General features: G+C 56.2%; 2 protein-coding genes across 2 annotated transcripts; one reads left to right on the top strand and one right to left on the bottom strand.

Annotated features, from left to right (window-relative positions):
* Positions 1-4,410: 4,410 nt before the first annotated feature.
* Positions 4,411-5,536, top strand: LOC136320949 (interferon-induced transmembrane protein 3-like). The gene is made up of 2 exons (XM_066254095.1): positions 4,411-4,706; positions 5,293-5,536. The coding sequence occupies exons 1-2, from the start codon at positions 4,521-4,523 to the stop codon at positions 5,443-5,445; spliced, it is 339 nt and encodes a 112-aa protein (XP_066110192.1). The 5' UTR covers positions 4,411-4,520; the 3' UTR covers positions 5,446-5,536.
* Positions 5,537-9,290: 3,754 nt separating this feature from the next.
* On the bottom strand, positions 9,291-10,510 carry LOC136319135 (interferon-induced transmembrane protein 3-like). Its single transcript, XM_066252518.1, has 2 exons — positions 10,177-10,510; positions 9,291-9,587 (listed from the first exon to the last, which is right to left on the bottom strand). Exons 1-2 carry the CDS (start codon positions 10,357-10,359, stop codon positions 9,405-9,407), a joined length of 366 nt encoding a protein of 121 aa, XP_066108615.1. The 5' UTR covers positions 10,360-10,510; the 3' UTR covers positions 9,291-9,404.
* Positions 10,511-12,273: the final 1,763 nt, after the last annotated feature.

The raw sequence follows: 12,273 nt of genomic DNA, 5'->3' as shown, positions 1-12,273 counted from the left end.
GTTGCAGGAAGGAAGGAAGCTTTCACCCCCCGAGGGCACAAAGGAACCTCCGTGAGAACGTCTGCCAGACAGACAGACGGACAAACGCACCGGGCCCGGCAGCCTTCACCGCCTATGCCCCCACATAGCCTCTCCCCTTCCACTTCCTGAGAGCCTTGTCGTCCCTAAGCCGTGACCTCCCTCACGTCTCAAACAAGCCTCAAATAAATATCTGTCTTGATTGGCCCCGGCTGGTTGGCTCAGTGGTAGAGCGTCAGCCCAGCTCGTGGAAGTCCTGGGTTGGATTCCCGGTCAGGGCACACAGGAGAAGCGTGACCACCTGCTTCTCAACAACTCCCACCTCTCTCTCTCCTCCCCTCTTGCAGCCATGGCTTGAATGGTTTGAGAGGTTTGGCCCCAGAAGCTGAGAATGGCTCCATGGCCTTGTCGTAAGCGCTGAAATAGCTTGGTTGCTGAGCAAGGAAGCAGCGGCCCCAGATGGGCAGAGTATCGCTCTGGAGGGGGCTTGCTGGGCAGATCCCGGTCAGGGTACATGTGGGCATCCGTCTGTCTGTCTTCCTGCTGCTCACTTAATATAAATATATATATCTGTCTTGATCAAAAGAAAATTTTTTGACAGAGACAAAAGAGAAAGACAGATAGGAAGGAAGAGAGATTAGAAGCATCAATTCTTCGTTGCAGCACCTTAGTTGTTCATTGATTGCTTTCTCATATGTGCCCTGACTGGGGGGCTATAGCAGAGCAAGGGACTCCTTGCTCAAGCCAGCGACCTCGGGCTTCATGACAGTGACGTTTGGGCTCAAGCCAGCAACCATGGGGTGACATTTATGATCCCACGCTCAAGCCAGAGACCCTGCACTCAAGCTGGGGAGCCCGCACTCAAGCCGGCGACTTTGGGGTTTTGAACCTGGGTCCTCTGCATCCCAGTCCAATGCTCTGACCACCGTTCTACCACCTGGTCAGGCTGTCTTGGTCCATTTTGATCCCCCATGACTTCTTTCTGGCCATACCTGACATTAGCAAAGGCCTGGCTTCGATGAAGAGGCGAGCCAGTGGGGGAGGGACCTGCCCACCACCAGCTCTTGAACCTTCTCCTGTCTCACCTCTGGGTGAGAGGAAACACCTGCGAGGAGCATGAAGGCCCCGGGCGGACGCAGCTTCTCCAGAGGCCCGGCCGAGTCCCAGGATTGTGGGCAACCTCCTCTCACAGCCGGGCCACTCCAACAGGGCTCCTGGGACGTAACCGGACCAGAGCTGAGGAGAAGCTGGGCCACCGCTGCGGACGGAACACAGTCTGGCCGTCCCACAAGGAATCCAGCCAGAACCCAGGAGCCTGTACATCACGGCCCGGAAATGAGAAGTGAGATGTGCTCGCACACGATGTTTAAAGCTACATTTTTTTTTTCAGAGACAGAGAGTCAGAGAGAGGGATACATAGGGACAGACAGACAGACAGGAACGGAGAGAGATGAGAAGCATCAATCATCAGTTTTTTGTTGCGACACCTTAGTTGTTCATTGATTGCTTTCTCATATGTGCCTTGACCGCCGGCCTTCAGCAGACAGAGTAACCCCTTGCTCAAGCCAGCGACCTTGGGTCCAAGCTGGTGAGCTTTTGCTCAAACCAGATGAGCCCGCGCTCAAGCTGGTGACCTCAGAGTCTTGAACCTGGGTCCTCCGCATCCCAGTCCGAGGCTAAAGCTACATTATTAATGGCAGACAAACGGTGGAAACAGCTGAAATGTCCCTGAAATTATTATCACTGGGTGAAAAGACTGACGTATCCACACCATGGAGGGTTATTGGGCCACAGAAAGGGGAGAAGCATCGATACACGCGGGCACACGAGGATGCGTCGCACATCATTCTAACTGAAACAAGCCAGTCACGAAAGACCACATGTTATGTGACTCCATACGTATAAAAATGCAGACTGCCCTGGCCGGTTGGCTCAGTGGTAGAGCGTTGGCCTGGCGTGCAGAGGTCCCGGGTTCGATTCCCAGCCAGGGCACACAGGAGAAGCGCCCATCTGCTTCTCCACCCCTCCCCCTCTCCTTCCTCTCTGTCTCTCTCTTCCCCTCCCGCAGCCGAGGCTCCATTGGAGCAAAGATGGCCCGGGCGCTGGGGATGGCTCCTTGGCCTCTGCCCCAGGCACTAGAGTGGCTCTGGTCGCAACAGAGCGACGCCCCGGAGGGGCAGAGCGTCGCCCCCTGGTGGGTGTGCCAGGTGGATCCCGGTCGGGCGCATGCGGGAGTCTGTCTGACTGTCTCTCCCCATTTCTAGCTTCAGAAAAATACAAAAAAAAAAAAAAAAATTAAAAATGCAAACTGGGCCCTGGCCAGTTGGCTCAGTGGTAGAGCGTCGGCCTGGCGTGCAGGAGTCCGAGGTTCGATTCCCGGCCAGGGCACACAGGAGAAGTGCCCATCTGCTTCTCCACCCCTCCCCCTCTCCTTCCTCTCTGTCTCTCTCTTCCCCTCCCGCAGCCAAGGCTCCATTGGAGCAAAGTTGGCCCAGGTGCTGAGGATGGCTCTGTGGCCTCTGCCTCAGGCGCTAGAATGGCTCTGATTGCGGCAGAGCAACGCCCGGATGGGCAGAGCGTCGCCCCCTGGTGGGCATGCCGGGTGGATCCCGGTTGGGCGCATGTGGGAGTCTGTCTGACTGCCTCCCCGTTTCCAGCTTCGGAAAAATACAAAAAAAAAAAAAATGCAGACTGTCACAGACAGAAATACAGAGAGAAATATGTGGTGACCAGGGACTGGGAGGACATGGGTGTGATTTATTTCCTGTGTTATAAAAACATTCTGCAAAAAAAAAAAAAGCATTTCATAATTAGATCGTTGTAACAACAGTTCACAACATTTGAGATGTACAAAAGGCACTGACTGGTACTCTGCAAAAGGGAAGCAGGATATTTTATGTTACACAATTTTTACACAAATAGAAATAAAGTACTACAAATATGAGTTTCACATATTAACGGAAAGTGAAGGTTATTCCAACAGGTCCCGTGGCCGCTGCGTGACGACAGGTCACTGTGGTCTCTGCACTTGTGGTTACTCACACCCACTTCATCAGCCACGTGGCAAAGAGTGGCCCTGGGCGGGGCAGCACTCTATGGTCAGGGGCATCCTGCTGGCGGCTGGAAACCACTGTGGTGGTGGGAGGGTGGTCCCCCAGGCACTGGTGTGTGCAGTCCCCCGGGACTTCAACTCCCTGACCTCCCCCCAGACCAGGCAGCAGGGGAAGGGCTCGCCCTCCACGCCCTCTGACTGCCAGTGCACGTGGGTTCTGTCAGTCAGGACGGCCTCTGGGTCAGTGGGGTCCAGAGGAGCATGAGCCACCCCAGCTATTTCAACAGGACGATGTCACATAGGAATGGCTGCAAGTGACACCGGCAGGAAGCAGCTGACACTGTAGGGACCCAGGGAAGACCCTCATCTGATCAGAATCTGGAAACCTGGAGGAGGCCCGGTGACAGGGACCCTGACCTCTGGGGCCAGCCACATGGGGGTCCCTGGGGGCACTGGCCGGCTGGTTTCGAGCCTTGACCCAACTGGGCCACCAGAGTGAAGGCGTGGCCCCGAGAGACAGTCCAGGCTGGGCCATCGGCATCCCACGCTTCCTCCCTGCGGGTAAGACCTGCCGGTGGCAATGGGCACAACTGGGCTTCTTGTCTTGAAAGAGTTGGGTCCTGGCTCCTCGGCTGGCCTGACCCTCTTCCTGAGAAAGGGCCCAGGGCCTGAGGACAAGAGTCATCCTGCCCGCCTTGAGCTGGTCCCGTAACCACGGCGACGACACCTTTGCACAATGATGAGGGACAGGAAGGAAGAAGGAGAGAGAAGGGCTGGCACAAGCTGCCACCGACTCGCCCCTCCCCCGCCACAGCTGTCCCCTGGTGTCAGCAGTGCCCATGTCCTTGTTCACAAGGCAGCCTCCAGAGAGGGGCTGTGGGGCTCCCATGGGACAGACAGCAGGGGCTCCTGGGTCCTGGGGTGCAGCTGGGAGGCACCCCGCCCCATGTGGAGTGTGGACTGTGGAGAAGAGGCCTGGGACAGGGGAGGGGTGGGCTGTGTGTGGGCTGGCACTGCCTCTGGGGCTGGAGTGTGGGGTCTGTGTGACAACTAGGAAGCGTCCTGCATGGGGACAGTGACCCCTGCACAGGCTGGGCCTGGGGTGGGAAGGAGGGGGTGACTCCGGGGGCCCCCCACAGCCCTTGCGGAGGAGACAAAACCTGGCTTGAGTGATGGGAACAGAGAACGTACACTTCACTCACGGGACTTCCTCCTAATTTTTATTGTGTCACCCGCCGCTCATGGGTTTCATCCACCCTCCTAGTGACCAGACCAAATCGTGGATTTTGAAATCCTCAAGAAATACACATTTCTGAGAAGTCAGGTCTCCCCTGGGGAGGGAGGGGCCCCGAGCACTGTCCCGGCATATGTACCCACACTGCCCGCATCTCTGCGCCAGACGGCGTCCACCTTCCCCACCACAAGCAGCGCCTGCTCCCCAAAGCCAGAGATGATCAAGGAGGACAATGAGGTGGGCATGATGGAGGCGCCCCAGAACTCAAGGCCCATGATGTCCACCGTGGTCCACATCCAGCCCGAGACGGTCATGCCCGACTACGTCGTCTGGTCTCTGTTCAGCACGCTCTTCTTCAACCCCTGCTGCCTGGGCTTAGTGGCCTTCTCCTTCTCAGTGAAGGTGGGTGCGTGGGGCTTCGTCAGACTGTGTGTGAGCCCGCAGGGGCTCCTGCCCTGATGGCCCTTGGGACTGGGGACTCCTCGGGAAGAGTACTCTCCTGGGTATCAGTGCCTGTGTGTGGGGTGGGGGCCCATTCCCAGTGAGAGTCCGCGGGGGGAGGGCTGTATGCCCGTGCGTGCAGAGGGGAGGGTCCCCTATGTCTCCACCACCCCAGGAGCCCTCCTTCCCAGCCTAATTAGAGAAATTATGTCCTTCACACATCCATCTCAGACCTCAAGTCTGGTCCAGAAAAAGGAAAAGGTCCTCAAAGACGCTGCCCCACGTGGGGTGAGAGGCCAGCAGAGGGGCCAGGGCAGGGGGAGGAGGAGCCCTGGGGCCCCTGGAGAGGCTGAGAGTCTGTGAGGGAGGGGCCCACCTGGCGCTGTCCTGCTCTGGCCCAGGGTCGGGGAGGGGAGGGCCCCTGATCTGGCTGAAGGGCAGGTGGAGGTGGTCTGGGCAGGGACTGGGCAGGGCAGGAGCTCAGTCATAGCACCTGGATCTCCCCAGGACCCCCTCCAAGACCCCCTCCCCATCTCTTCTCCCCCAGTCTAGGGACCGGAAGATGGTGGGCGACGTGATCGGGGCGCAGAGCTACGCGTCCACCGCCAAGCTCCTGAACATCATTGCCCTGGTCCTGGGCATTCTTGTGGCCGTCATTTTGATTATTTTTTATGTCCTTCGTTCATTCAAAAGATTCTAGCTGCCCAACGCCTGAGGCCGTCACCCTTTCCACAGCTGTTTATATGCACACGTGACTACAATGGGATTCAATAAAGGACTTGTATGTGACAGTGCCGTGTTTTTACCTGGGGACGAGGTCTTGCTGCGCGTCCCACCTGCCCCTGAGACTCAGCCCATCCCCCCCGTCCCCCCTACTGGCTGCTCTGGAACTGGGGTGAAGAGTGTCCTCAGGCCCTGCCTGCACCTGGGACCCAGGCAACACATGGAGTGGGTGGAAAAGAATTCGGAATGAAAGTTTCTTTTTTCCAGCGGTTTGAAGCCTGAACCAGGTTTGGTTCCTTTGGGGAATGGTGGTCCTGGTCCAGAAGGTCCTTGGCCCCCAAGGGCCCCCTCAGCTTCAGAAAGCTGCAGGGGGCAGGACTGGGTGGGGGAGCCCACAGGCCATGTGTGGAGAGAACCCAGGGGTTCCCTGCTCTTCAGGTGGAGAAGAAACCCCAGGCCTGACCTGGAAATAGGCTCCATACCTGGTTCTGTCCGTGTTTCCAGACGTGTGGGCACTAAAGGGTGCCCCTGGCAGACCCTACCTACAAGCAGTGGGGCAGGAGCATTGGGAGCTGGGGCTGCCGTAGCCTGCCCCTTCCTCCCTGCACCCCGGACCCCAGCTGTGGCCCTTCCCCACTCCCCACCCTCAACCTCTTATCTGACTCCACAGCAGCGCCCTGACTCCAGGGGGTGGCAGGCAGGTTGGGGCCCCCAGGATAAACCACCGGAACTCGTGAGGGTGCCCTGTTTGCCAACCTCCCCCTCCTGTAGAAGCGGCTTCCCCAGTCCTGAGCCTTCTCCTGCTCAGATGTGAGACTCCTGGGGACAGGGACACCCTTGTGTGAGAAGTCTGGCCCACCCACAGACAAAACACACCCCTGTGTGGCCCAGGAGTTGGGTGCTGCAGGGGCTGTCACTAAGGAGGTGTGGAGGTTTAGGCAGTCCATCCCTTCTTGGTGCGAGGACTGAATGGAGAAAGCCACAGGAAGAACTGCTGACCACAGACCAGACCCAGCAGGACTGACCTCCCCCCAAAGCTGGAACCCAGGCGAGCCCAGGTCTCCACAGGGCAGGGCTCATGTAGAAATGTGTCCACCTCCCTGACGCCAACCTGTGGCCACCTGGACTTCTCTGGCCTCTCAAGGGTGACTGTGCAGGGCATTGGCGGTCAAGCTAAGGACAGCTTCCAGGCCCGGGCAGAGGCTCAAACTGAAAGTCTGGGGTTACCAGTGGCTAGAGACCAGTGTAGAGACCAGCGGTGGGGTTCAGCCAGTTCTCACCCGTTCGGCAGAACCAATACCTGATGTTTTGTTGAGTTCGGTGAAACCGGTTGTTAAAATCGCACTTGTCATCAGAGTTCTCTCTCAGGCGGGCGCCTGGGAGGCCACCCAATGTGGAAATCACACACTGACCTTCCTGACTCTCTTTAAACGTTCATCTGTGCAACAGCGCATTCTAAGCACCCGTGGTCGCGTTCATTCCGTCCGAAGGTGAAAAAAAAAATGCAAGTGAGGATGCCAATCAAGAAGCAATATGGTAGCCCTGGCTGGTTGGCTCAGTGGTAGAGCATTGTCCTAGCATGCAGGAGTCCCGGGTTCGATTCCCAGCCAGGGCACACAGGAGAAGCGCCCATCTGCTTCTCCACCCCTCCCCCTCTCCTTCCTCTCTGTCTCTCTCTTCCCCTCCCGCAGCCAAGGCTCCATTGGAGCAAAGTTGGCCCAGGTGCTGGGGATGGCTCCTTGGCCTCTGCCTCAGGTGCTAGAATGGCTCTGGTTGCAACAGAGCAACACCCCAGATGGGCGGAGCATTGTCCCCTGGTGGGCATGCCGGGTGGATCCCAGTCAGGCGCATGCAGGAGTCTGTCTGACTGCCTCCCTGTTTCCAACTTCAGAAAAATACAAAAAAAAAAAAAGCAATATGAAACCTGACCAGGCGGTGGCACAGTGGATAGAGCATCGGACTGGGATGCAGAGGACCCAGGTTCGAGACCCCAAGGTCGCCAGCTTGAGTGTGGGCTTATCTGGTTTGAGCAAAGCTCACCAGCTTGGACCCAAGGTCGCTGGCTCGAGCAAGGGGTTACTCGGTCTGCTGAAGGCCCGCGGTCTAGGCACATATGAGAAAGCAATCAATGAACAACTAAGGTGTTGCAACGAAAAACTGATGATTGATGCATCTAATCTCTCAGTTCCTGTCTGTCCCTATCTATCCCTCTCTCTGACTCTCTTTCTGTCTCTGAAAAAAAAAAAGCAATATGGAAGCATTTTAAATAACAGTTTTGCTGTTTTTGTCAGGTATTATTTAATAGTTTTTCATTAATATTTTAAAACTTTCTTATAATCCAGTTTTGTGTACTTTTTCTATTGTTCTTATTTAAGTATTAAATGCATAGAACAATAAACTACCTTTCGGGATATCTTTTTTTAGACTTAAAACGGCCATAGGGCCGAGAACTGGTTGTTAAATTGTTCTCATCCCACCAGCGGGCCAGGCCCTTCCTGGGCACTGACAGTGGCTCCAGCCGGCAGGCCTAGCTGGTTTGGTGAAAAGATTGGTCCTTCCCCTCAGGGTTCCTGTCCTTCAGGGCTGAGAGCTCTGGCCCTCCCTGGCCCCTGGGTGCCCCTGCCTCCTGGCAGAGGAGCAAGGACAGAGCTGGTGGGCTAGGAGAGGCAGCAACAGGACAGAGTGATGGTGGGACCACTCGGGAAGGGCTTCGGGGCCTGAGCTCCGTCCCTGCACCCTCCGTGCAAACACCATGGCCTCCCAGAGGCCCCCCCACACCAAGCTCACCCAACACCACTGCTCCCAGCTAATCCACAGTCAGAAAGCCACACTCACCAACACCACTGCGCCCAGCTAATCCACAGTCAGAAAGCCACACTCACCCAACACCACTGCGCCCAGCTAATCCACAGTCAGAAAGCCACACTCACCAACACCACTGCTCCCAGCTAATCCACAGTCAGAAAGCCACGCTCACCAACACCACTGCTCCCAGCTAATCCACAGTCAGAAAGCCACGCTCACCAACACCACTGCTCCCAGCTAATCCACAGTCAGAAAGCCACGCTCACCAACACCACTGCTCCCAGCTAATCCACAGTCAGAAAGCCACGCTCACCAACACCACTGCTCCCAGCTAATCCACAGTCAGAAAGCCACACTCACCCAACACCACTGCTCCCAGCTAATCCACAGTCAGAAAGCCACGCTCACCAACACCACTGCTCCCAGCTAATCCACAGTCAGAAAGCCACACTCACCAACACCACTGCTCCCAGCTAATCCACAGTCAGAAAGCCACACTCACCAACACCACTGCTCCCAGCTAATCCACAGTCAGAAAGCCACACTCACCAACACCACTGCTCCCAGCTAATCCACAGTCAGAAAGCCACGCTCACCAACACCACTGCTCCCAGCTAATCCACAGTCAGAAAGCCACGCTCACCAACACCACTGCTCCCAGCTAATCCACAGTCAGAAAGCCACACTCACCCAACACCACTGCTCCCAGCTAATCCACAGTCAGAAAGCCACACTCACCCAACACCACTGCTCCCAGCTAATCCACAGTCAGAAAGCTTGTCCTCGGAGACAGGGAGTCCTTGACCCAGCACCCCTTGGGTCAGGGCTCAGACAAGGGTAAAGAGGAAAGCCCCTCCATAAACCCCGGTCCAGCTGCTGATCCCAGCAGAAGGCCAGATCCCGGGAACATGGGAGAAGGTGCTGGCCTGACTCAGAGCACCAGCAGGTGTGCGAGTGGGCTCAGTCCCAGGGGAAGCTGGGGGCTCTGCAGTGCCCCCTGCCCAGGAAGTGTCAGTGTTCTTACATGAAATTGCACTTTATTACGGTCAGTTGCAGGCTGGGCCCCAGCGGCAGGGCCAGCAGTGGGCGGGGAGGCCTTGGTCCGCCCGCCGTGGGCAGCGACTCCTCGCCTCAGCCGTCCTGAACGACCTTCGCCGTCACCTGGTAGAACGCTGGGAGCATGAGCGCCAGGAGAACAACGAACCCAATGATCACAAAGATGCCCAGGACCAGGGCAATGATGTTCAGGCACTTGGCGGTGGACGCGTAGCTCTGCGCCCCGATCACGTCGCCCACCATCTTCCGGTCCCTAGACTGGGGGAGAAGAGATGGGGAGGGGGGCTTGGAGGGGGTCCTGGGGAGATCCAGGTGCTATGACTGAGCTCCTGCCCTGCCCGGTCCCTGCCCAGACCACCTCCACCTGCCCTTCAGCCAGATCAGGGGCCCTCCCCTCCCAGACCCTGGGCCAGAGCAGGACAGCGCCAGGTGGGCCCCTCCCTCACAGACTCCCAGCCTCTCCAGGGGCCCCAGGGCTCCTCCTCCCCCTGCCCTGGCCCCTCTGCTGGCCTCTCACCCCACGTGGGGCAGCGTCTTTGAGGACCTTTTCCTTTTTCTGGACCAGACTTGAGGTCTGAGATGGATGTGTGAAGGACATAATTTCTCTAATTAGGCTGGGAAGGAGGGCTCCTGGGGTGGTGGAGACATAGGTGACCCTCCCCTCTGCACGCACGGGCATACAGCCCTCCCCCCCGCAGACTCTCACTGGGAATGGACCCCCACCCCACACACAGGCACTGATACACAGGAGAGTGCTCTCACGAGGAGTCCCCAGTCCCAAGGACCACCAGGGCAGGAGACCCCTGCGGGCTCACACACAGTCTCTGACGCAGCCCCACGCACCCACCTTCACTGAGTAGGCGAAGGCCACGAAGCCCAGGCAGCAGGGGTTGAAGAAGATGGTGTTGAACAGCGACCAGACGATGTGGTCCTGTACTACGATCTCGGGCTGGATGTTGACCACGGTGGACATCATGGGCCCTGAGTTCTGGGGCGCCCACCCAGTGGCCACGTGGCTCTCCCTGTTCATCCTCGGTTTCGGGGGGCAGGTGTTGCTTCAAGGTGGAAGCTTCCTGGAGCGGAGACTTGAGGGGCGGCTGGACAGTGATCCGGGCTGCTCCCTCTCCAGGGCAGTTTTGATCTCTCAGGAGTGTCTACTTCCTGGTGTGTGTGAGCTGTTATAATTGACTGGTTATTTAGGAGGGTTGAAGAAATGAATGGGTGTCTGATAAAACTTTATGGCCTTGTTCTCCGGGGTGGAACAGAACAGAGGCCAAAAGTTCTGACCTTGCTGGGAAGAACACCTGAGCTAATAATTAATCAGATTATGAATTCATAGACTCTCTTTATTTTATCTAAAATTTAACATTTTAATTTTTTTTTTTTTTTTTAACAGCGCAGAAGCTGTCTCAAGTAGGGTCTCTAACCAGCAACGTCACCACCGCCGGGGACCTCGTCTCAGCTGCTGAGCTCCTTTTAAACAGACCTAGCCAATCTGAGCCTCTGCCCCAGGGTCTGTTTTAAAGAAATCACCCAGATAATTCTGATTCTCAAGTTTGACAACTACTGACACAAAGAGATACGAAATACTTAGGAACAGACAGATTAACGTTGGGTCTTTGTCCGCATAGACCAGGGGTCCCCAAACTTTTTACACAGGGGGCCAGTTCACTGTCCCTCAGACCATTGGAGGGCCGGACTATAAAAAAAAACTATGAACAAATCCCTATGCACACTGCACATATCTTACTTTAAAGTAAGAAAACAAAACGGTAACAAATACAATATTTAAAATAAAGAACAAGTAAATTTAAATCAACAAACTGACCAGTATTTCAATGGGAACTATGCTCCTCTCACTGAGCACCAATGAAAGAGGTGCCCCGTTCCGGAAGTGCAGCGGGGGCCGGATAAATGGCCTCAGGGGGCCGCATGTGGCCGCGGGCCGTAGTTTGGGGACCCCTGGTGTAGACGTTAAGTGTGGCACGTCGCCTGTGCTCTGAGGCGCCGGCGATGGATGTCCTCTGTTAACGGTTCTGGGGCGAGAATCTCTTCTGCACGTTCTACCACTGTGTGTGCTTAGCACCTGTGGGCGAGCGTTGCAGAAAGGTGGCCGTGTCCACCTGAGGACAGGTGGTCCCTGCAGTGTCTTCTGATCTTGAGTGTTTTGTGTTTTTTTTGAGCGTGGCCACAGGGTTCACAGAAAGCCGGGATAACTGTAATGCAGATGTTGTATCACAGCCATTTTCAAGTTCTTCTGAGACTGCAGAAGATTTTATTTAAACAAAAAATAGGAAACAGGCCTTGGCTGGTTGGTTCAGTGGTAGAGCGTCAGCCTGGCTATGAACATCTTGGGTTCCATTCCTGGTCAGGACACACAGGAGAAGTGCCCATCTGCTTCTCCACTTCCCCTCCCCTCTTTCTCTCTCTCTCTATCTCCCCACTTCAGCAGCCATGGTTTGATTGGCTCCAGCAAATTGGCCTCAGGCACTGAGGATGGCTCTCTGGTGACCTCTGGCCTCAGGTGTTTAAAATAGCTCAGTTTCCGAACAATGGAGCAATGTGTCAGATGGGCAGAGCATTGCCCCTTAGAAGGATTATAGGAGTCTGTCTCTCTGCCTCCCCTGCTCTCACTTAATTAAAAACAAATTAGGAAACAGAGAGGGTCTGATCAGGAAATTAGGACCAGGCTTTGGGGATGGGGTGCTGTACTTTTTCATCAAACGGCCCCCCCACTTCCAGATCCATGAGGGGGCCACCACAGCCAAAGGTCCCCCCTTCTCCTCCTCCCTAGACAGCTACAACATACATCTGGCCTCAGTATGGGGGTTTCTCTCCCCGCAAGTCAGACGCCGCAACCCCACCTCCGTGTGGTGGTCCCCGAGGACCCGCACACACAGACCCTTGTCCCATCGGGTCAGGTTCCTTGTCCTCTGCTTTCTGT

The sequence above is a fragment of the Saccopteryx bilineata genome, chromosome 1, assembly GCF_036850765.1.
Source record: "Saccopteryx bilineata isolate mSacBil1 chromosome 1, mSacBil1_pri_phased_curated, whole genome shotgun sequence".
Taxonomy (NCBI): domain Eukaryota; kingdom Metazoa; phylum Chordata; class Mammalia; order Chiroptera; family Emballonuridae; genus Saccopteryx; species Saccopteryx bilineata.
This window is presented reverse-complemented; position numbering and strand designations above follow the sequence as displayed.